At 35.6% G+C, this 25,488-nt stretch overlaps 1 protein-coding gene and 1 long non-coding RNA gene across 4 annotated transcripts in view; one reads left to right on the top strand and one right to left on the bottom strand.

Moving 5' to 3' along the window:
* The first annotated feature begins 1,435 nt into the window (after positions 1-1,435).
* Positions 1,436-24,052, top strand: LOC121038089 (uncharacterized). The gene is made up of 3 exons (XR_005794143.1): positions 1,436-3,342; positions 7,236-7,281; positions 23,738-24,052. It is a non-coding gene; the product is annotated as an uncharacterized LOC121038089 (long non-coding RNA).
* Positions 4,470-25,488, bottom strand: part of IL7 (interleukin 7) — a 59,691-nt gene continuing 38,672 nt past the window's right edge. Inside the window, exons 3-5 of one of the 3 annotated variants that reach the window (XM_040487537.1) lie at positions 18,555-18,635; positions 17,329-17,460; positions 4,470-6,431 (exon numbers count right to left, since the gene is read on the bottom strand). In XM_040487537.1, the coding sequence (XP_040343471.1) occupies positions 6,312-6,431; positions 17,329-17,460; positions 18,555-18,635 (333 nt within the window). In that variant the 3' untranslated portion in view covers positions 4,470-6,311. Of the gene's footprint in view, positions 6,432-7,238; positions 7,823-17,328; positions 17,461-18,554; positions 18,636-25,488 lie in introns of those variants that run through there. The other 2 variants (XM_040487539.1, XM_040487538.1) reach the window with 2 other exon arrangements.

The following is a 25,488-nucleotide window of genomic DNA, read 5'->3' as shown; positions in this document are numbered from 1 at the left end:
AAAAATATAATCAAATTAGGGGCACCTGGGTGGCTCAGTCGATTAAGCATCCCACTTCTGCTCAGGCGTGATCTGGCGGTTTGTGAGTTTAAAGCCCTGCATTGGGCTCTGTGCTGACAGCTCAGAGCCTGGAGTCTGCTTTGGATTATCTCCCTCTCTCTGTCCCTCCTCTGCTTGCACTCTGTCTCTCTCTCAGGAAATGAATAAATATAAAAAAATTTTTTAATATAATTAAATTAAACATGTTTGATTTGTACTCAATGCAATATATTTGCATTGTAGGTATATGTATTTTATGTGGTGGATATATTTTTAGTACTAAGATAATTTTTCCAACTGTGTTACTGAATTGAGCAGTAGAAAATCATTAAAACCAAGTTAATGATAGCCACACTTATTTTCAGAAGTTCAGAAGTTTTTTAGTTAATTACTACTATCAGAATACTCATTATATGGAAGTTTGCTTGGCTTATACGTGGATTGCTTTTTTTGCCACTAGAGGGTGCTTTTAGATAATTTAATATTACCAGCTTCCAATTTTATTTTAAAGGCCTCTCCGCAACATAGATATATCTATATCTATCTCATGACATTATGGAGGTTTATAAAAGATAGTTTTTATTCTTCATTTTGTTGTGACTTTAATAATTCGTAAGCTGTTTTTTTTTAATGTTTATTATTTTTGAGAGAGTGAGAGACAGCAAGCAGGGAAGGGGCAGAGAGAGAGGGAGACACAGAATCGGAAGCAGGCTCCAGGCTCTGAGCTGTCAGCACAAAGCCCCGTGCGGGGCTCGAACTCACAGACCGTGAGATCATGACCTGAGCTGTAGTCGGCCACCCAACCCACTGAGCCACCCAGGTGCCCCCATATGCTGATTTTTAAGAACCTTAATCTAGCTCATTTTAGGCACCATTGTGATAGTAATTAATAGGAATGTTTAATATTTAACCCTCACATTTTGTTAACAATTTATGCATCTCAAACCTATTACTCAAACATTACCAGATACTCTTTATGCTATTACTTTAATATTTCATTTTAGTTGTACAAGAGTTACAATCTTTTTTAAGATAAGAATTTTTTTTAATCATCTAGCCTAACTTAACGATATTTAATATAGGTGAGTGACATCTACTTATTTTATTTTTTGTTTTGTTTTTTTCTTTTTAAATGTTTATTTTGAGAGGGAGAGAGAGAGAAAGAGTAGAGAGGGGCAGAAAGGGAGAGAGGAAGAGAACCCCAAGCAGGCTCTGTACCCTCAGCATGCAGCCAACACAGGGCTTGATCTCACAAACCACAAGATCGTGACCTAAGCTGAAATCAAGAGTCAGATGCTTAACGAACTGAGCCACCCAAGCGCTCCTAAGTTTTTAATTCCAGTTAGTTAACATACCCTGTTATATTAGTTTCAGGTGTACAATATAGTGATTCAACAATCTATCCATACATACATCACACAGTGCTCATCACTGACAAGTGCACTCCTTAGTCCCCATCACCTATTTTACCCATTTCCCCCATCCCTCCCCTCTCGTAACCTCAATTTCTCTGGTAGTGACTAGGGATGCTGCCAATCATTCAGCCATGCACCACACACCCACCCCCACAACAAAGAATGCTAATTTCTTGGTTTGGATAAATGTACCATGCTTATGTAAGATGTTAGCGTTAGAGGAAACTTGGTAAAAGGTATACAGGAACACTCTGTACTATCTTTGCAACTCCTATATATCTGAAATTATTTCAAAATATATAAATAAAGCTTATACTTAAGGGCAACATACAGCTTCAGAGTCAACAATCGATATTTTCATAATTTATTTCTATTACAGTGTACTATGTACTATAGCTGAAGTATTGTTTTGATTTTTTGCAAATTACTTGAATCAATGAAATTTATATTGCCAGTGATATATGTTGACATTTTTGAGACCAATAACATACTTTCAAATGTCTTCAAAGGGGTCTTTAATCATCTTACCTAAAAAACCTCCTCTGTTGATCAATCTTGTTTTTTCTTTCTTTGTTTTCCGGAGAATTTGTTTTCTGTAATAATTTTGTTCATTTGTCGAGTGTTGCCTTTTTTGGAATATATGCTCCCTGAAGGCAGGGGCTTTCTTGTACCTCTAGGTCCAGAACTGTCACATTAGAGATGGATACTTAATAAATATTTGTTGAGTGAATTATCTGTATCTGTGTTGCATCTTCCTGTTAAGTGGTATTCAAAGGATGGGGCTTCTTTAAACCCACTGGGCTGTGAAGATAGAAGTCCCAACCATAGTATTTAACTTAACCTTGATGAAAGTAACTCCTCTTTCTTAAGTATAAAGATGTATTTGTCTACATATTTAAACTTTTTCACAGCTAAAGACAAATCCTTTCCTTTCTGCTGGGAATGCTGGGTAAGGAGATGATAAGGTAGATATCTGTGATTTTATACTTTCCGGTCAGATCTTTCTGATTTCTCCTAGAAAGCTTTTACTTCACCTGATGAGATGTTCTTCAAACCAACCGCCTTTCATTTGATAGGATTTGGACCATTTCCAGAACAATTTATAAGAGTTCCTGTCCAATTAAATTCTTAGGTAAAATGTTCCCATTTGATTCAGATTATTTTCAAACATAAAATTTGTGATAAGCATCAAAGGTAGAAATTGGCAAGCACATGCCCATCTCTCACATGGTGGCACCTGGTAGATTATTGAGTTATTTGTTGACCTTAGTGGTGGCACAAACGAAAAAATCATCAATCCCACCCGGGAAGTGTGGAAAGGATGGGACCCTTAGTCTGTGTTTTAAAGAAAGAAAAACAGGAGCAGTGAGCCCTAAATTGTAAATGTTTCCACAATATTCCCCATGTAAGATACAGATAGAAAATTGATTCATTTTGATAATAAGATCTTAAAGTGTATCTAACCTCCCCCCCTACTTAGAAAACTCGTTTTCTACGGAAAACCAGTTTTTTCTTACCGTTGTGTGGAAGAGGATGTAAAACAAATAAATGAAAATAAACCCCAGGTTATTCCAAACCAAAGTAACCATTTTGCGTCTTTCTCAAATACTAAATACTTGGTGAATCTAGGTGCATGCATATATTTAGGTACTGAGACATAAAAAACTGTTGGAATTGGTGATTATCAATGTACCTACCTATTGTATTTTTTTTTTTTGTCCTATAATATCTCCACAGATTCTATTATTTGGTCAGAATCAAGACTGAAAGCTGTTTCACAACAAAGTTTAGAAATGAAAATTCCATGGAGATGTTGAGAATACAAAGCTGTGGAGTCCTATTGGTTTAAATTAATTATGTTCTATGCTCCTAGCATATCTACCTTTAAGTAAGTTGTATTTTATTGCAGTAAAGTATTTTTTTGATAATTAGATTTTTATTGGTACACTGGTTTAATGCGATTTGTCTTTATGTATTAACCACCATATACCTAGCTTTTCCCATTAGAAACTTAAAGGAACGCAGAAGATCATATGCTTTTTCAGGAGAAAACATTTTAAACAAATGTGGATAGAAAACAAATTATATAAATAATAAGTTGTATTTAAGATAAAATATTAAGATGAATCTGATCAAATAATAATGCCTGATACCGGAAATTAAGTGCTGGGCAACGAAAGGAAGAAATATTAACATTATCTAGAATCATCATGGAAGCCATAGCAATTGAGGAGAAAGGAATTGAGATGCCCCTTTAAGTTTGAGCAGGATCTGTAGTTTTAAGAGAACTGTCTTAATCCTGGAAGGAGTATTTCCTCCAACGGATTCCTTGGGAGCCTATTCTAAAAGACTTTTAATTGAGACCCTTAATATAATGCAATATTCCCCAAAGTGCATTTAGGTAATGGATTTTACATAAAAGTAGTGCTCTCTAGTCAAATTTTGGAAATGATTATTAGTGTTAAGCTTTTTTTTTTTAAAGCTGTATGTGTTTATACATCCTTTAATATACTTGTATAAATTGTAAATCTCTGAAAGAAAATTTATCTGACTCCAGAACTCAGAATCCTCCCTCTTTTTATTTTTCTTTTTATATTTCTCCTCCTCCTCCTCCTCATCTTTCTTCATCTTCTGTGCCGTCATCATCTTTTTCTGTAGCATTGATGAGGATTAGGATTACTTGGGACAAACTTTAGAAAATACTGCTTTAAAGCATTGTAAATGTACATACTGGAAAGAAAATGTTCATTGGGATAAAACAAGTCTCTAATTGGAGAGTAAAAATATAAAAATATACTATCCAAGTTCGTTATTAACTAGCCTGCCTTGTCTCCACTTACCTTCCTAGTGGGTAGGAAACAACGAAGGTAAATACAACCATAAATGCCTGGGTATTTTTTTTTCAAGCATTTGGTACACAGTATAGGCTGAATACTGTTTTGAGTGTTTATTTTCTCTAAAATTCAAACATATCATAAACAAATGAAAATCAAGGAAGAAAATTTTAATAACTTATTGCAAGCATTTAAAAATATTGTTCTTTATTTTGCCATAATCTCAGAATCATTTTCAACACTTGCTAGGGATGTTTGAGACAGGCTTCAAGGAACACTTTCAAGGACAGTTTGAAGAGCTTGCCTTAGAAACTTAAAATTCCCTCATTTCTACAGCTGATGGTTTACCGACAGTACCAGTTCATCAGAGTGAAGGTGTACCACACAGTTGACCATGTTTTATGGTGGAAGGAAGCATAGCTTACTTGGAAAAGTCCATCTGAAGAAAGAGCTTGGTAAGAATCATTTGCTCCTGAAAGTGTGAGCTCCCTTTTCTAGAGTTAATAATGAAAACCAAACAAAAAACATAATTGATTCAAAGCCCTATTAATGGAGCAGTCAGTGAATTCTGTACAACTGTCTGTACAATTCTACACAGCTACCTGCACCAGTGAGGGTGAAAAGCCATAGGATTTAGGGAGAGGGAGAAAGAGAGGCAGGGACACAAACCTGAACCGAGAGGAAAGTCTTACCACCACACACTGGCACCAGAGCCTCATCTGAAGCTCAAAGCCGGTCAGCACTTTACCAGGTGGTAATGAAAGCATAAAAGAGCAGTAAGGCTGTGAGTTAAGCAAAGTGGTGGCTGTTGAAGGACTCTGGCCTGGCTAGAATAGGTTTTTCATTTCCCTTTATAAGTAAACAAAGACTATTGGCAGACTTTTCTAAACTGGATGTGGTATATACAAAAGCTTCTTTTAAAAGACTAAAATTTAACATAGAAAGCAAAGTTCCTGTTCTTAAAAAGTTTTGGGTCCTGGTTTCATGCACATTCTGAGTAATAAGGTATTAAAAGTCACATATTCAATGACAGTGAGAGATCAAATAGTGGTACAGTATTAAAATCTTGTTTTAAAAGGCATTAAGTGAATCTGACAGTGTTATTACATAGACCATTTATTATCAAAGGAGGAATGTTATCCAAACTAAGCAGCGTTTGTAATACTGTATGAAAATATTTGTATATAATACAGATACAGTGTCAAAATTAAATATACACACTTCATTAATTAAAAGGTCAACATATATTATTCTGTTAAAAATATACTTCCCAAATTGCAAACTCATTTAGACAAATTTTATTACATATAAATGACCAAAATAACTCAGTATTATGGTTTAGCATCCTTAGAACAGGTGAGTTTCTATTTTGTGAAACTATCCTTTATGGTCATCTCAAAACATTTGCTATACCATCTAGTGAAGGCACTGTGTTATACATTCATGTATGATTACATGTCTTAATCTCTCTCTTAAATCTCTTGTACTCCTTCATACTGCTGCTGCTTTAAGGTATATGACTCCTCCTCTCATGGACGTTACCCACATCTCACTGTTAATTCTGAAACATTTTCAGCACAGAGACACCAATTTCCACTCTCATTGTAGTATGCTGATGCATAAAATTAATTTGATAATAAAGCAATGTTATTTTTTAATCCTTGCAACCTTTATATACTTCACAGATTTTATCTCTTCTTCTGAAATTGTAAAACAGGTTTAAAAAGTATTATTGCAACTAATAGTTTACATGGATTATCTTACAAAAATCACAGAATTAATACTGATTGATTATGTCCAAAAACATATAAAATAGTTTGTTGATTGCAGCATTTGGTTTCCACTGTCTGCGTCCATCTAGTTCTAGTTCTATTGTATGAATTTCTCAGCTGCTGTAATCCACTTTTACCAGGAGGCATTCTGTCACTTCTAGGGTATTCTACCCCCAAAAACTGTATGAGCAAATAGATTCTTGGAAGATACAACTAAAGTCATATGTCTTTATATTGCCACTCCATATTTTTCAATGTTCTTTAGAGCCCCTTAAAATTTTATTCCAACAAGTTTTTATCTTTTGTAGTAGTATCCCTAGGAAACACAAGCTCTTCTGTTTTCTCTGTTCCTTTAAAGATTTGCTGTCTTCCTAGAAAAATAAATTTAAAAAGTTTCAAATTTACATTAAAAAAACACCTTTTAAAATATTCAATTATTAATTTCCATCCTATTAGGTTATGCTGAAAGTTTGGTGAAATTGAAAAGGGAGGATCTTGAATGATATTTTTTGAACTATGATTTCTAACTATACTTGTGATAATTGATGTGGAGGAAATTCAAGATTGTTGTGGTTTAAGATTTAGGATTAAAGAGCTACATCAGGTGGCTGCCATTTTCACCACTGCAACAGTGTACATGCTATTGAAATTCTGCTGAAATTTACATGGAAAAGATATTTGTGGATTACTCAATTGTCTTGTTTAATATAGGAAAAAGTGTATTTTTTTGTGGAAGGAAGAATTAACACTGAAAACATTCAGGGTATTTTGGCAAAGTTGATTGATGATGATCTACCTGATTGAGCTTGTGCCCTAAGGTCCACCCTGACAATCTGGTTGGTTTTCACTAGAGTATAGAAGACACGTGCCTCAAAACTCGTTTTCAGGCCCTGATGAAAATCTTACAAAAGGCTACCTGTACAACCTACAGAGAGTGGAGAAAGAAATACTTCACACGGAATAGATACATAAGGGAGCAGCTCTGTATACACTTGATCATATTCCAGTAAACCCCTGGAAGGGGGACATGGAGGGTAGCGTAATTCACCTTTTGGATAACAACCAATTATTGAGTGTTTTCTAGGTCACGTATTGCGTTCCATGCTTTACATACATTATTTCATTTTATCTACTTAATGACTTTATGAAGTTGATGATTTTGCCTCCATTCACAGATGAGGGAACTGAGCTGCAAGAGGATAAATAAGCTACCATAGTCATGTAAGTATAATACCTGTGGTTTAAGATCATCTGTCCTATTATTAGTTTAGCCACAAATTGGGATCTCTCTTTGTTATATATTTAGTAACACTAACACATAGCCTTTAAATAATACACTTAAAAGATTAAATAGATTTCAAAGAAAAATATGAAGGAGAATTTCTCATATTCATTTTATTGAGGGTCTAGGACATCTTCACAAAATACAAACTGAAATTCATAGGACTAAGCAGTTTTGAAATGCATAGATGTGAAAACTTAAGTGACATTTCCTAGGACACCAAGATTGAGCATTCATTAAAAAGACAAATGCAAAAAAAACATGATTTTACCTCTAATCCTGGGAACACAGATGTTATCTCCCTTCTCTAAGCTTTGTTTCCAAATTTTCTTAGCCAGAATCCCTCAATGTATTTATATTGCTCGTGTTCATTTCCACTCTTCCAGTTCAGCTGGAATTCCTATGATTTCCTGAGTCCCAGAGCATGCAACTCCCCCTCCTTCTTTAAGAGAAATAAGGGATTTCCATGCTCCCATATATCTATTGGTGGAATAACATTATAATAGTAACAGAAATGTGAAATAACGGAAATAACCCATCATTGCTATGAATCAACTGTCTTCGTTTTCCATGTCCCACTCTAGTTAATATTTACATCATTTTTAAGTTTTGTATTAAGCTTTTACTTAAATTCTAGTATAGTTAATATACAGTGTTAAATTAGTTTCAGATGTACGATATAGTAATTCAACACTTCCACACATCACTATGTGCTCATCACAAGTGCACTCCTTAATCTCCATCACCTATATTTAACTCATCCTCACACTCATCTCCCCTCTGGTAACCATGTTTCTTCTCTATAGTTAAGAGTGTTTCTTGGTTTGCCTCTCTCTCTCTCTCTCTTTTTTTCCCTGATGCATATTTGTTTTGTTTCTTAAATTCTTTTCTGCTTTGTTGAAGATTCGTTGACCATATAATTGTGGGTCCATTTCTGGGCTTTCTATTCTGTTCCATTGATCTCTGTGTCTGTTTTTGTGCCAGTACCATACTGTCTTTGATGATTACAGCTTTGTAATACAGCTTGAAGTTTGGAACTGTGATGTCTCTGCTTTGGTTTTCTTTTTCAAGATTGCTTTGGCTCTTCAGGTCTCTTCTGGTTCCATACAAATTTTAGAATTGTTTGTTATAGCTCTGTGAAAAATGCTGGTAGCATTTTGATAGGGATTGCATTCAATGTGTAGATTGCTTTGGGTAGTATTGACATTTTAACAATATATGCTCTTCCAATCCACGAGCATGAAATATTTTTTCATTTCTTTGTGTCTTCTTCAATTTCTTTCAAAAGTGTTCTATAGTTTTCAGAGTACAAATCTTTTGCCTCTTTGGTTAGGCTTATTCCTAGGTATCTTACAGTTTGGGGCAATTGTAAGTGGGTTCGATTTCTTGATTTCTCCATCTGCTGCTTCATTATTGGTGTATAGAAACGCAACAGTTCTGTATGTTGGTCTTATTATCTTGCAACTTTGTTGAATTTGTGTGTCAGTTCTAGAAATTTTGGGGTGGAGTCCTTTGGGCTTTCTACATAGAGTTATCATGTCATCTGCGAAGACCGAATGTTTGACTTCTTCCTTGTCAATTTCAATGCCTTTTATTTCTTTTTGTTGTCTGACTGCTGAGGCTAGGACTTCCAGTACTATACTGAACAACAGTGGTGAGGGTGGACATCTTCGCCGTGTTCCTCACCTTATACGGAAGGCTTTCAGCTTTTCCCCACTGAAGATGATATTAGCTGTGGGGCTTTCATATATGGCCTTTAGGCTGCTGAGGTATGTTCCTTCTATCCCTACTTTCTGGAGGGTTTTTATTAAGAAAGGATGCTATATTTTGTCAAATGCTTTTTTCTGCATCTACTGAGAGGGTAATATGATTTTTATCCTTTCTTTTATTAACGTAGTGTATCATGTTGATTGATTTGTGGATATTGAACCACCCTTGCAGCCCAGGAATAAATCCCACTTGATTATGGTGAATCATTCTTTTATGATACTGTTGGATTTGATTTGCTAGTGTCTTTTTGATAATTTTTGCATCCATGTGCATCAAGGATATTGGTCTGAAATTCTATTTAGTTGGGTCTTTGTCTTGTTTTGGAATCAAAGTAATGCTGGCTTGATAGAATTAGTTTGAAAGTTTTCCTTCTATTCCTATTTTTTGGAACACCCCCAGAAGAATGAGTATTAACTCTTCTTTAAATGTTTGGTAGAATTCGCCTGGGAAGCCATCTGGACCTGGACCCTTGTAGTTGGGAGATTTTTGATTACTGATTGAATTTCTTCACTGGTTATGGGTCTGTTAAAATTTCCTATTTCGTCCTGATTCAGTTTTGGTAGTTTATATGTTTCTAGGAATTTGTCCATTTCTTCCAGATTGCCCAGTTTGTTGGCATATAATTGCTTATATTATTCTCTTACAATTCTCTGTATTTCTGCAGTGTTGGTTGTGATCTCACCTCTTCAATTCATGATTTTATTTATTTGGGTCCTTTCTCTTTTCTTTTGTTAAGTCCAACTAGGGGGTTATCGGTTTTGTTCACTCTTTAAAAGAACCAGTTCTGGGTTTCGTTGATCTATTCTTTTTTAAAATTTCTGTATCATTTATTTCTGTACTTATTTTATTTTATTTTATTTTATTTTATTTCCCTTCTTCTGCTAGGTTTGGGTTTTAATTGCTGTTCTTTATCTGGCTCCTTTAGGTGTAAGGTTAGGTTGTGTATTTGAGACTTTTCTTGCATCTTAAGGAGACCTGTATTGTTACATACTTCATTCTTAGACTGCCTTTGCTGCATCCCAAAGGTTTTGGGCTGCTGTGTTTTCATTTTCATTTGCTTCCATGTATTTTTTTAAATTTCTTCTTTGATTTCCTGGTTAACCCATTCATTCTTCAGTAGGATGTTCTGTAACCTCGTCTTTCCAAATTTTTTCTTGTGATTGACTTCAAGTTTCATGGTGTTGTGGTCTTAAAATATGTGTGGTATGATCTCAATCTTTTTGTACTGCCTGAGGCCTGATTTCTGACCAGTATGTGATCTCTTCTGGAGAATGTTCCATGTGCACTCAGAAAGAATGTCTATTCTGCTGCTTTTGGATGCAGTGCTCTGAATATATCTGTTAAGTCTATCTGGTCCAGTGTATCATTCAAAGCCATTGTTTCCTTGCTGATCTGCTTAGATGATTTGTCCATTGTTGTAAATGGGGTGTTAAAGTTTCCTACTATTATTGTATTATTATCAATGAGTTCTTTAAGTTTGTTACTATTGTTTTTCTTTTTGTTACTAATTTTATTTTTTTCATTTACATCCAAATTAGTTAGCATGTAGTGCCACAGTGATTTCAGGAGTAGATTCCTTATTGCCCCTTACCCATTTAGCCCATCCCCCCTCCCACAACCCCTCAAGTAATCCTCTGTTTGTTCTCCATATTTGAGTCTCTTATGTTTTGTCCCCCTCCCTGTTTTTATATTATTTTTGCTTCCCTTCCCTTATGGTCATCTGTTCCGTGTCTTAAAGTCCTCATATGAGTGAAGTCATATTATACTTGTCTTTCTCTGACTGACTAATTTCGCTTAGCATAATACCCTCCTGTTCCATCCACATAGTTGCAAATGGCAAGATTTCATTCTTTTTGATTGCCGAGTAATACTCCATTGTATGTATATACCACACCTTCTTTATCCATTCATCCATCGATGGACATTTGGGCTCTTTCCATACTTTGGCTATTGTTGATAGTGCTGCTATAAATATTGGAGTGCATGTGTCCCTTTGAAACAGCATCCTTGTATCCCTTGGATAAATACCTAGTAGTGCAATTGCTGGGCCATAGGGTAGTTCTATTTTTAGGGGTTTTTTTTTTTTGATGAACCTCCATACTGTTTTCCAGAGTGGTTGCACCAGCTTCCATTCCCACCAACAATGCAAAAGAGATCCTCTTTCTCCACATCTTCACCAACATCTGTTGTTGCCTGAGTTGTTAATGTTAGCCATTCTGACAGGTGTGAGGTGGTATCTCATTGTGGTTTTGATTTGTATTTCCCTGATGATGAGTGATGTTGAGCACTTTTTCATGTGTCAGTTGGCCATCTGGATGTCTTCTTTGGAGAAGTGTCTATTCACTTTAAGTTCTTTAAGTTTATTATTAACTGATTTATATATTTAGGTGGCTCCACACTGGGGGCATAAGTATTTACAATTGTTAGATCTTTTTGATGGATAGATGCCTTTATTATGATAGAGTGCCCTTCTTCATCTCTTATTTCAGCCTTTGGTTTAAAATCTAGTTTTTCTGGGGGTGCCTGGGTGACTCAGTCAGTTAAGTGTCCACCTCTTAATTTCAGTTCAGGTCATGATCTCGTGGTTTCATGAGTTCAAGCCCTCCGTGGGACTCTGTGCTGACAGTATGGAGCCTGCTTGGGATTCTCTGTCTCCCTCCCTCTGCCCCTCCTCACTCACACTGTCTGTCTTTATATATTTATAAATAAGCTATTTAAAAAATAAAATGAAATAATAAAATAAAATAAAATAAAATAAAATAAAATAAAATAAAATAAAATAAAACAAAATAATAAAGTCTAGTTTGTCTGAGATAAGTATGGCCACTCCAGCTTTCTTTTGATGCCCATTAGCATGATAAATGATTCTCCATATCCTCATTTTCCATGTTGAGGTGTCTTGGGCTAAAATCAGTCTTTTGTAAGCAGCATATCAAGGAGTTTTTTGGTTTTTGGGGTTTTTTTTTGCCCATTCTGATACCCTGTGTCTTTTGATTGGAGCGTTTAGTCCATTTCCATTTAGAGTAATTATTGATAGATATGAATTTAGTGCCATTGTATTACCTGTAAAGTCACTCTTCCTGTAGATTGTCTCTTTTCCTTTCTAGTTTTTGTTGTGTTTGGTATCTCTTTCCTGCTCATAGGGCCCCCTTTAAAAATCCTCACAGAGATGGTTTAGTGTTCACCAACTCCTTTAGTTTTTTTGCCTGTCTTGGAAACTCTATTTCTCCTTTTCTGAGTGACAGTCTTGCCAGATAAAGGTTCTTGGCTGCATAGTTTTCCCATTTAGTATGTTGAATATATCATGCCACTTCCTTCTGGCCTGCCAAGTTTCTGTGGATATGTCTGATGCTAACCTTATTTGTCTACCTTTATAGGTTCAGGACCTTTTGTCCCTAGCTACTTTCAGAATTTTCTCTTTACCTTTGTATTTTGCGAGTTTCACTATGATATATCATGGTGTTGACCTGCTTTTGTTGATTTTGATGAGAGTTCTCTGTGCCTCTTGAACTTGAATGCCTGTTTCCTTCCCCAGATTATGGAAGTTCTCAGCTATAATTTGTTCGTATAAACCTTCTGCCCCTTTTTCTCTGCTCTTCTTCTTGGACTCCTATGATATGGATATTATTGTACTTTATGGAATCACTGAGTTCCCTAAGTCTTTATTTGTGACCTAATAGTTTTTCCTCTTCTTTTCAACTTTATTATTTTCCATAATTTTATCTTCTATATCACCTATTCATTCCTTTGATTCTTCTATCCCCATTGTGATTACATTCAGTTGGTTTTGCCTTTCAGTTAAAACATTTTTTATTTCAGCCTAACTAGTTTTTAGGTCTTTTATCTCGGCAGCAAGCGTTTCTCTGGTGTCTTCTATGCTTTTTTCGTGACCAGTTAGTATTCTTATGACTGTTGTTCAATATTCTTGTTCAGATACTGCTTATCCCTGGCTGTGGTTACATCTTGATCTTTCTTTTGGGGAGAATTCCTCCATCTTGTCATTTGTCTAAGTTTCTGTCTTTTCCGTGTTATGAAAGGTTGTTGTTTCCTGCTCCTGAGAGTAGTGCTATATTAAGAAGGGATCATACATTGTCCAGGACCTGGTGCTTTAGGAAATGTTTCTGGTGTATGCTGTGTGCAGTCTCTACTTTTGTGATTTGGCTGCTCTTTCCCCAGGTCAGTCCTCTGCAGAGTTCCCCCTTGTTTGCAATGGGGAGTGTTTGGGCCTTTATAAATAGGTGTATTTGATTTGTTTGTTAAAATAAGCCTGATTTTTAAAAAAATCCTCCAAAAAAAGAGAAAAAGAAAAGGAACAAAAACAAATAAGCAACGAAAAAACTTTATGCCTGATTCCAATGAGAAAGAAAGAAAGAAAGACCTGATCCAAAAATGGGAAAAGGAAAAAAACCCAAACAAACAAAGAAAAATTATAAGCCTAATTAAAAAAAAAAAAAAAAAAAAAAGCCCAGTCCTATTTCCACCAGAACCGAAGCAGAAACTTTGGAGCACTCTATGATCAGTAGACCTGCTGCATGCGGGGTGTCTGTGTTGGTCCTCTGGGGAAGAGACCTGCTGTGCTTGCTCACAGACCTGTCCTAATAAAGATGCCCCTGCAGGATACAGGGGGGCAGGGTTTGGTGTAAGTGGCTCCAGCCTCCACTGGTGGTGCTGTATTGCTCACTGAATCTTGTTATGTGGCAAACACTTTTTAAAGCATATTATATAATCATATTTAATTCTCATATAACAGAGGTAGCTACTTCTATTAGTCTTAATGCAGAACTGAGGAAACAGGGATTCAAAGAAGTAACTTTTTAAAGCTCATGCCAGGAGCGCCTGGGTGGCTCAGTCGGTTAAGCGTCCGACTTCAGCTCAGGTCACGATCTCGCGGTCCGTGAGTTCGAGCCCCGCCTCAGGCTCTGGGCTGATGGCTCAGAGCCTGGAGCCTGCTTCCGATTCTGTGTCTCCCTCTCTCTCTGCCCCTCCCCCTTCATGCTCTGTCTCTCTCTGTCTCAAAAATAAATAAAACCTTAAAAAAAAAATTAAAAAAAAAATAAAGCTCATGCCATCAGTCAATAGTACAGTTGAGATTTGAATCCAGAGGCTTCACTACTGGTATAGAAGGGAGATAGAAACTACACTTGAATCAGCAGCTAGACAAGGCAGTAATCATTTCCTGCATTGGTTACCATTGAGTCAGCTGAAAGAGGTTTGTCTGGAGAGCATGCCTCGTGTTTAGGGTATGCAGCAATCTCAAGGGTAAGATATTTCCTACCCCATACCTACTTCCCTTCCCCTTCTGGACATATTCAGTCTGAATTACAAATGTCCTTTTCAGTCTATCCAGAATGCATTCTCTTTCTAATTTAATGTTGAATATAATCTGAACTCAATCACTACATTGACCCTCAAAATGGGATTCTGAAAAAGGCAAAGAGGTTCTTTAGGTGTGGATCAGAGCAAGATATTCAGACAGATAGGGGTTTGAATCCCAATTTGTTCTTTTACTAGCTGTATATCCCTGGGGAAATTAAATATTTTGAAGCTCAGTGTCCTCATCTCTATAATGGCAATATGACCACCTCTCCTAGGGTTATAGAGAGGGCTAGATACATAGTGCTTAATAAATGTTAGTACTCCTACTTGACTTACTAGGAATATCAATTCTGAAGGCATCACACCTAGCAAAGGATGAGGTGTGCTTTATTGAGGGGTAAGTTCTAGGAAATAATGCCAAAATGCACAGTCTGGGCTGGGCTTTCTCTTTGCACTTGTCAGTTCAGGTTCTCTCTCCAACTGGGGAGCCTTTTGGACTCCTGCTTCTCTCTCTCCAACTGGGGAGCCTTTTGGACTCCTGCTGCATACAGGGCTAGACTCCTGGGGAAGTGTTCAGAGTCCTCACTTTGACTTCAGGTCTAAGCCATGTTCTTCAATCCAGCTTCTCTGGCAATAAAGCCCCACTTTTAATTCATATCTGCCTTCTGTGTCTATTTCCCAATTCATTCACAGAATTTCGCCGTAAAATCGGTCTACAGTTGAGGCAGTGTGGTGGCGTGAGAGATCATAGCGTCAAACCACACCACCTAAATTGAATCCCAGATGTACCTCATACCAATCTGTGACCTTGGGAATGTTTCTAACTTTTTCTGTGTTGTAGTTTCTTAATGGTACATACTTGCAGGATTTTTGTAAAGTCTGAGGTAATATATATATAATACCTAGAGCAGTGCCTGGTATTCTCTTAGCACTAAATAAGGGTTGTTAAAAATAACATATCTGGAGAATTTGTGTCAGAGTAAAGGACAAATAAGAATCCTACTTCCAAGCCCCATCTTTGCTGACCCCAATCAAGCTCTGCCACCATGAACCACAGAACTGATTATTTCAGTGCTATTTGTGTCTCCTTTCCAAGATCTCCCCACCCTTGGTAGCTATTTTGAAATGTCTCTTAATTCCATCGCAATCACTCAGGGGATCCACTTTAAAAGTTGAATTCCCATGGCATTCCCATGTCCAGCACTATGTTAATGCCTGTGAGATATGAAAAACTAATATAGAAGGGTATACTAACCGGGACAAAAGTAGAATTTTAATCAACATGAAAATAAAGTTAGCATTAATTTATTAAATCCTGACCATAAATTTTAATAAGCTTTATCCATCGGAAGCAAAATGAATTAAATAACAATAAAAGCTTATAACATGCTTGACTCATGAAGGAAATTCACTGTAACTAAATTCAAAATTTAACATTTTGCCTTATAATTTCAAGAAAAAGGTGGGCTGTATCAAGTTAGTTAACTTTGTAAGAATTTAATTTAATTTCAAGATAGAAATTATTTGTGTATTTTCTTCTACAATTAGTTGATTTTGGAACATGGTATTCCATGCAACTTTCAACACATGAGACAAGGAATTGCAAATATATAGCATACCTCTAACCCTTACTGCTTCCTAAGCCAAGAGTTGATATCACCAGTTTTGTCTGCAGACTTCTCAGTTCAGCCTTTGATTTGAGACTTTATGTTCAATATAACTTTTCCAACAACAGTCACTATTAAGCAACTGGATGTATAAGCAATGAGAAGCCTATCTGCCATTCCTCCATTAGACAGTGCTTTGAAATCACTCTAAATAAGGATTAAAAGGCAGCCGCCTGGAGTATATGCCTTCACAAGATGTAAGCTTGGCCTTGATGGATGCATAGAACAGGATAGTCCAAAGTTATAGAAAAAAGGACAGTAGAAATTCCACATAAAGGACTAACATAAGTAAGGGGAAAAAATTGGAAATAAGCTTGGTAAAGCCAGGACACCAAGAGGAGACTGGCTTACATCAGGTAGATAATGTAATGATAAATGAAGTTCAAATTCCATTGTTTTTATTTTCATCACTGTCAATAGGGCTCAAAGATAATTTTACCATTTCACCTTCTGTGGGCAACTACTGGTATTAAAAAATAGAAACGCACATGACCCTTTCCCTATCATGAAAATGTTAAAAATTTCTTTTTAAAAAAGCATAAGAAACTTTTTGGCTTTCTCTCACAGCTGGTAAAATTCCTCAAGGGGGGGCAATGGTAATAATATATTTGTTGAAACTTTTTTTAGTACTAAGCACTTTACATGAATTATGCCATTTAATCCTTTCAACCTCCTATAACAGATAACTATTTTTTTCTCCATTTTGCACATGAAGAAACAGTTGCATAGTGTCTTCCAAGTTTTGTCTTGCTGTTTATATTTAATAACCACTAGCAGACAAGTAGGGGAAAATTAGCCCTATATACTTATCAAAATTATTTAAAAAAATAAAAAAAAATTGTTGGACATATATATATGTCCAGTTTTAACATGTGAAGATATTTGTTAAATACATTAGATGATCTCTTTTATTGGCTATGAGTTCTTATAAATGTGTACATATACAGATTAAAATTATTAATGTGTTTTAGAGGTAAAAATTTATCACATTAGCCTCTTGGAAAGTTATTATAGAAATGAGGTATGCAGTCATTTATTTTTACTCTTCTTTCATAAACTATTTGCCCAGCTAAGAATTGGTAAGATTTTCCTCTACTAGAGTTGAGTAAATGTACTTAAACCTCAGGTAATAATAAGCACTTAGAATTCTAAGATAATAGATACATCCATAAGAGAATTATAGCACCCTATCAGAGGACTAGTTTGTATTTCTGTTCAAAGTAAACAACTTACCTCGGGGGTACAGTTCAACAACTGTAACATGCCCTGTGAAACTCTTGATAAGTGGAGATTGAATTCCTCACTGTTATTCACTTTGACAAAGTGCTTCAACTTGTGAGCAGCACGATATAAAAACACAGCTTCCTATTATAGAAAAAAAATCAGAAGTGTTGTGGTTCAAATAAGATATGAAGAAATGATAAGCTTTCGTAAGGAGCCTAAAGCCAGAGCTGTGCTGCCAAATAATGCCTCACCTCCACCCCAGATTTCCATTCCAGTTAATCACATGACTGACAAATAACTAGACTAAAACTGTGTAGCTCCTAAGTGACAGTCTGAAGTCCCTAGAATTTGGTTTAATGATTATTTGACTTTTTAAAGTCTCCTTTCTTTATAATATACATTTATGATCTCATCACTTATGAGTGAGCATATAATAAGATTATTCAATTTTAAATGAGATAACCAAAGGAGAGGGTTTCTGGAGGCAACAGTAATGAAAGGTATGTGGTTTCTCTTATTATTTTTGTACCTTTTGAGCTATGGATGAATAGCTGGCAATAAGAAAATAAAGGTCCATATTCACTTCAAACAAGTCTTTCAAATATTTAAAGAAATTAAAATTAAAAGAATTTATGAATACACTATGAGGTACTATGAGGTTAACTTGGTTACTGTGAATTTAAAAAAGACTTGAATATCATACTGGTTTCTGTAGATGGAAATAACACATACTATTTTCTGTAGAAGGAAATGACACAGACTTTTGTTGTAAGGTTTGTAAGTTGTAACATTCCACCAACCAGAGGTAGTAGTTGTTTGAAGATAAACAAATATTGAAAGAAAAAATTTCAAAGCCCTAGAAGTAAATTATCGTCATGACATGTTTGTGAATATGTAAGCAATCACTCTAACGAATACTTTGCTGCAGAAGAATTTCAGAAATAAGGGATATGTATGTCTTTGAATTCATCAGCTCTTCTAACATTTTCAAAGTGAAAATAGAAATGCTAAAATAGAAAAAAAATTATTTACCAAATAAGAATAGGGACCTTTGTAAAATAATTATAAAAGAAGACCACAGTATAACCTAATAGGTCAATGGGAACTGTCTGGTGAGAACCAAAAGAATATGATATGAATATAAGCAATATATTTATCTCTAACAGACATACAAATAATATAAGCTTCTATAAAGTCAAATTTGAATGACATAAATTCCAAGTAATTATTATTACCTTATTATCATCACATGCATGTTTTTTAAAAACGTTAGGTTCATTATTCGGGCAATTGGTACGATTTTTTATCATGGTGTCCTGTAGAAAGTAATTATATAACAGTATGGTTAAATTGGGGACTTTTCTAATATGTAGCAATTTTTAAAACAACGTTATAAAACTTTGTCTTAATATATGCATTTTAAGGAAAATAACTTTAGCCTGGTTCAGCTGACTAGGCATAAAGAATAGTTTTCTGTAGTTGAAGAATAAACAAATATATATACAACCCCTCACATCTTTAGAGCTTCCCCCAGACTCCATAATTTAATCCCAGAAGTCACTGAGAGAATCTGGTTCATTTGGGGAAATAAAAGTAAGTACCTATTTCAGAAGTTATGTTATGTAGACAAAATACTATAAAATTTGAAATCATGAAGTTGAGATGCATTTAAGAGGTTTTCCAGTCCGGTTTCCTGCCACTACAAAACAGCAACAAAAGAAACTTACATTAGAATAAGAGAAAACCTCTTGACACAGTGAAATTGTATTTATTCTACACAGCTTTTTTTAATAATCCAATTTGTCTGGGATGCTTGAGATAGAACTTTGCTAGAAACAATGGGATTGAATGTGTGTGTGTTGTAATGTAGGAGTACGGAGGCAGATAGTACATGTTCATTTTTCATTTCTAAGGAATGTAGTATTAAAATGTGGGGACTACTTGAATCAAGAATTTAGTTGAGGTATTAGGAAGAACTTCCTAAGGATTCAGATTCTCTTACGCACAGGATTGGACTATTCTGTCAAGCAAACCAGCAATTCCATGCTATGAGAGCTTCTAGAAAGACTTCAAGTAATTTTAGCCTATAGGTTGTCACCAAAGAAACAGGAGAAATGGAGTAATGGCAAACTTTAGTCATGGTCTTCTCTCAGAAAAGTGTGCATTACTCTAGTTACCCGTGAAAAGCATAAATGGTCTCTGGGTATATGTTGGCCTTAATAGTAGTATATACTATCTATACTATATAGTATATATACTATATATACTATAGTAGTATATACTATCTATACTATAAAGCACTATATCCTGCTTTACCTGCAGGAATTAGTGTCTGAACATTCATTTAACCACTCAACACTTACTATCAGCCAAAGTGCAAGGTCCCTGCCCAGCCCTATGAGAAAAAGAGACTAAGAAAACACAGTCCCAGTTTCTTGTGCCATTTGATACAAAGGGCAGGTGCTGCATCCCTCGGACACTTTTACATCACTTTTTACCTTTGGAAAAGTATGCTTTTGTAAACAGAAAATTTGTTAGTGTCAACCACCCCCATTATACTGAAAATGTCTCAAGTGAAAATGGGTATATTTTCTATAACTCATGTCGCCATTATACACATTCTAGAAGAAGTAGTGAAGAATTGACATTTGCCTATTAAATCATTTTCCTATGGATATCCATTTAATTCCAAAAAAACAATAAATCATACATATATTTCTCTTTGATAAAACACAGAGCATTTTTTTGTCATGACATTATTTTTAAAAAGCTATAGAAGAGACTCTATAGAGAACAAACAGGTTGCTGGAGGGGAGTTGGTGGGGGGATGGGCTAAATCGGTGATGGGTATTAAGGAGGGCACTTGTGATGAGCACTGGGTGTTATATGTAAGTGACGAATCACTAAATTCTACTCCTGAAACTAAAAGTACACTATATGTTAACTAACTGGAATTTAAAAAAGAACTTGAAGCATTTAAAAAAAAAAGAAAAAAAGAAGATAGACAAATTTGCGGCTAATCTGTAATGTTTTCCAAATTACCAAAAATATACAAAATATACACAATGAGTACATAATTAGTACATTTATTGGATCATTGTAACAAATTGCATGGCACATGAATATCTGAAAAGCCATTTGGTGAAGCCATTGCTCCCAGTATTAAAAAAAACAACTCATTGATATGTAGTCATATGTTGTTGTATGTATGTATGTATGTATGTATGTACAGAAAGCTAATGTTATGCCAGTTGATTTGTTTGCCAAATGCTTGTTACAGTATATAAAGAAGTGACAATACACTTAAAAGGTTGACTTCTATAGAGGTAACAATTATTGACTCCAGTGCATTTTATGAATACATTAACAGGTGCACATGAGTGCCAATTACAGCTGGCTTCTGAAATTGTTTTTATGCAAACTTGATGAGAAGGATGGCTCCGACTAAGGTCAATGGAATCACGGAGTTGAAGAGAACCTTAGATATCCATCTCTTGAGTTACTTTACTTGATTTATCAATAATAATTTCTTATAGGCATCATGACATATTTGAAGGTTTCTTCATATTTATTATGAATAGGTAAAATCAAAAAAGAAAAGCCAAGATCACATTGACTTTGAACTGCAATATTTTCCAGTATGAAACATGTTATATAAATTGTTCTAAAAATACATAATGTCCTTTCAATTATAAACTGACATGTCTTTCAGTATAATTTTCTTCTTGGGAATTTTTCCTATTACGTTTGTAACAGTAGCTTCTTCAGAAACACTAATTGTATATAAAATGGATTTCATCTTTTCTTTTATATATTTATCTTTGATTTTTAAAAATCTCATTTTTTGTGTTTTTTCCTCCATATCTTCCGTATGCCTGTTCTAACACAGCACTTATTCCTTGTTCCATCTATCCTCCATTTTCCCCCTAAATCTAAAGAGCTCACCTTAATTTTCTCTATTTTCTCTTCTCTTACATTGTATTATTTTTAGATCTTTTTACTTTGGTTTCTTAGAAAGTGTTGAGAAGAAAAATTTTGACATTTTCTACTGCTTTCATGGATAATTCATCTTTGATATGAATTCATTTTTCTCATCTATGTATTCATTTGCTTATTTATGTGTTTATTTGTTCATTTATTTTGGTAGTATCAATACATAGTCTTTTTATTGTCTGGTTATCTTTTGAAGTGATGCTAAAGTAAATTAGATGATTTTTCAGCCAGTATACAACTCTTCCCTCCACCTTATCAGAGGACGTGTTAGTTTCCTAGGGCTATTGTAGAAAGTTACCAAAAACTTGGTGGCTCAAAAAAATCAGAAATTTATTCTGTCACAATTCTGGAGGTCAGAAGTCCAAAAGGAAGGTATCAGAGATTCTAGGAGAGAATCCATTGTTTGCCTCTTCTTTCTTCTGTTGGCTACCAGCATGCTTTGGCGTTCCTTGGCTTGTGGCCACAAGGCTCTAGCCTCTGCCTGCAACTTCATCAGCTTCTTTTCTATGTGTTTGTTAGATCTCCCCCTGTGTTTCTCTCTCTTCTTTTTCTTCCAAGTTTTTATTTAAATTCCAGTTAGTTAACATACAGTGTAATATTAGTTTCAGTTTATTTAATTAGCACTTAAATAAAATACCTGTTGCTCATCACAACAAGTGCCCTCCTTAATCCCCATCACCTATTTAACCATCTCCCCATCCACCTCCCCTCTGGTAACCATCAATTTGTTTTCTATAGTTATGTGTCTGTTTCTTGGTTTGCCTCTCTTTTCCCCGACAATGTTCATTTGTTTGGTTTCTTAAATTCCACATATGAGTGAAATCATATGGTATTTGTCTTTCTCTGCCTGATTTATTTTGCTTAGCATACTACTCTCTAGCTCCATCCATGTTATTGCAAATGGCAAGATTTCATTCTTTTTGATAGCTAAGAAATATTCTAGTGTGTGTGTGTGTACTATTTCTTATTTATCCATTCATCAGTCGATGACATCTGGGCTCTTTCCATAATTTGGCTCTTGGCTATTATTGATAGTGCTGCAATAAATGTCAGGGTTCATGTATCCCGTTGAATTAGTATTTTTGTATTCTTTGGGTAAATAACTAGTAGTGCAATTGCTGAATTGTAGGGTAGTTCTATTTTCAACTTTTTGAGGAAGCTCCATACTGTTTTCCAGATTGGCTGTACCAGTTTGCATTGGCACCCCTACCTTTCTCTTATAAAGAGAATGCCACCTGTGATGGCATTTAGGCCCAACTGGGCCTAAATCCAAGATAGTTTCATTATGTCAAAATTCTTAATCACATCTGCAAAGACTCTTCTTCCTTATAAATTTCTGAAGATTTGAACCTGATGTCATCAAGTGACCATAGCCTCCTGTAGAGAAGTACTTCCCTGCCCATTGATGTTGAGTTTGACCAAAATACTGTGCTTTTGGATAGTGGACATTTGCAGATGGGACAAGGGCAGAGGCTTGAAATGTACTTGCACAACTGAGTTGGGCTACTTACACCAATGTCTTTCAACATGAGGAGAATAAGCCTCTGGTAGCAGCTTGTTCGTTAGCTAATACTGCCTACTAAATTATCACAAAACTTAGTAGCTTAAAACAAGAAACATTTATTACCGTATAGTTTCTGGGGCCCAGAAATGTTGGAGGAGCTTAACTGAGTGCTTCTGACTCTGCATCTTCCATGGAGCTACAGTCAAGATGTTGGCCTTATCTGTAGTCAAGTGAGGCTTGACTAGGTCTAAAGGATCCACTTTCAAGAGGTCTTATTCACATAGCTATTAGCAGGAGGCCCTAATTTCTCACCACATGGGACTCTCCATAGGTGTAAGTATCCTTACCAAGATGGTGGCTGGCTTCCTCACAAGCATGCAGTTCAACACAGAGCAAGGAGGAGGCTACAAAAATGTCTTTTATGACCTGGTCAAAAGTCACACACTGCCACTTCCATCTTATTCTATCGGTTGCCAGTGAGTCACTAATTACAGTCCATACTCAAGAAGCAGAGAATTAAGCTCCATCTCTTCAAAGGAGCATCAAAGAATTTGTAAACATATTTTAAAACTACCACATAGCTGTTCCTTCTGGGTCCTGTGACCCACAATGAAGCATGTAGAGGTGATCGAGCCCAACCAAGTTGCATACCTGTGATTTGGAGATAAATGCATACTGTTGTATGTCTTAGTGCTGTTTGTTATGAAGTAAAAGCTGACTCACAGAAAACTATTGCTTCTTGGATCAATTAATGGCCAAAAATAAGGTGGAAGGGGCAAGGGTAATGGCCTGGGGCAGCTAGTACCTTCAGTTCACATATATTGTCTTAGAATATTCTTACTCAATTAGCATCATAAAGAGATAGTTCTCTTCTTAATTTTTCTTTTCTTTTTCCTTTTTTTTTTTTTTTTTTTTTTTTAGGAGAGAAGGTCAGTCTGGCCTACATGGAATCTTCATGGTCACATGTGTCTAAATGAACTAATGTCTATTGCTGATAAATGATTCTGGTCATCAGCACATGCTATTTCTTTTCTATCTTCCTATTCATTTTGTAGGACAAGGCTGATTCTAAGGATTGGGGTTTTGACGCAGAAGATAAAGATTCAGACTCATACCTTGCCATTCTCTGAAAATGAACTTGTTGCCTACAGAAATAGTCTTAATTTCTGATCAGCACTATCACAACCTATCCATGGTCTAAAGCCTTGTCCCATATAAAGATTCATTTGGAGGGCCTTTTCAAAGTGAGACTTATTTTTGGTGAAGTCTGTACTACATCTGAAATTTGAAAAGGTGTATATTGCTCTTGGAATCCTATTTTAATTGGTACAAATTTTACCATTTGTCAGGTAGCTTAGCAGACTGTAGTATGAATTGGTAGTTGATTCTTAGTGTAAATAAAATGTCATTCATTTATTCTTCAATCAAATACTTGTTGAGCATCTACCATGTACTTTACAGTAGTAGAGACAGAACTGTGATCAAAATCATAAATGGTTGCAAACTTCAGGAATTTTACTGTCTGGTAGCAAAGACAGACATTAATCCAGTAATAATCACAATCAAATCCAAACTTGATAACTGTTAAGAATAAAGGGCATATGCAGCCATGAAAACCTATACAAGAACCTATACAAGATTTTACTTAAGAACCTCAGTGAAGACTTTCATGAGAAAGAAATACTTTAACTGAGATCTGAACCATGAGTGAACTAAAGAAAGAAAAAATAGAGGAGGACTTGTGATGTAGGAAACTGCATGTGTGGCTACATTTAAATGGGGGGGGGGACAATGACAGATATGCTTCTGGAAAAAAAGAGTAAGGGAAAGCAGGTGTATAGCTGAGAAAGCAAAAGAAATCACTGGTTCTGCATGAAAACAGAAGGGCTGGAAGAGACAAAATTATGCAGGAGCTTAAGAACATGTTAAAGAGCATTGTCTTGATCCTAAAAGCAATAGTTAATGGCTAAATACCTTTTTCAGAGATTATATTAATAGCAGTCTGATGAACAGAAGAATTCAAGAAGGTATATGCATGAATCTTTAGGAAGCTATTGCATTGTCTGTGCTTGAGATCACGGTTTATTGGACCTGGTGGTGGGAGAGGATGTAGAGATAGGTGAATCTTTAGGAAGCCAATTTAACATGATTTAAAAATTAAAGTTAATGGAGATTGACATACCAAGGATGATTGATGGTTTTTCTGGTACTGTGTTGCAATTTACTGAGAAAGGGAATAGTAGAAAAGGTGGAGTAAATAAGTCATGTGTGTGATTTTAAACAGATGAAGTTTGAACTGATGTTCAGAGATCTAAGAACAGATGTCAAATAGACACATACATAGAAAAGTCAGAGAACTGTAAACAAAACCAGAAGAATAGATTGTTTTAAAGAGGTGAAGTTCCATTATCTAAAATGCCAACTAAAAAGTCAAGTAAGTGGGACACCTGGGTGGCTCAGTTGGTTAAACGTCTGACTTCAGCTCAGGTCATGATCTCGCGATTCGTGGGTTTGAGGCCTGTCTCAGGCTCTGTGCTGACAGCTCCGAGCCTGGAGCTTGCTTCAGATTCTGTGTCTCCCTCTCTTTCTGCCCCTCCCACACTCATGCTCTGTCTCTCTCTCTTTCAAAAATAAATAAACATTAAAAAAAATTTTAAAGGTCAAGTTAGCTA

Source organism: Herpailurus yagouaroundi, unplaced genomic scaffold, assembly GCF_014898765.1.
Source record: "Herpailurus yagouaroundi ecotype Mexico unplaced genomic scaffold, PumYag 165, whole genome shotgun sequence".
In the NCBI taxonomy this organism is placed as follows: Eukaryota; Metazoa; Chordata; class Mammalia; order Carnivora; family Felidae; genus Herpailurus; species Herpailurus yagouaroundi.
Note: the sequence above shows the minus strand (reverse complement) of the source record. Positions and strands in the feature narration are given on the sequence as shown.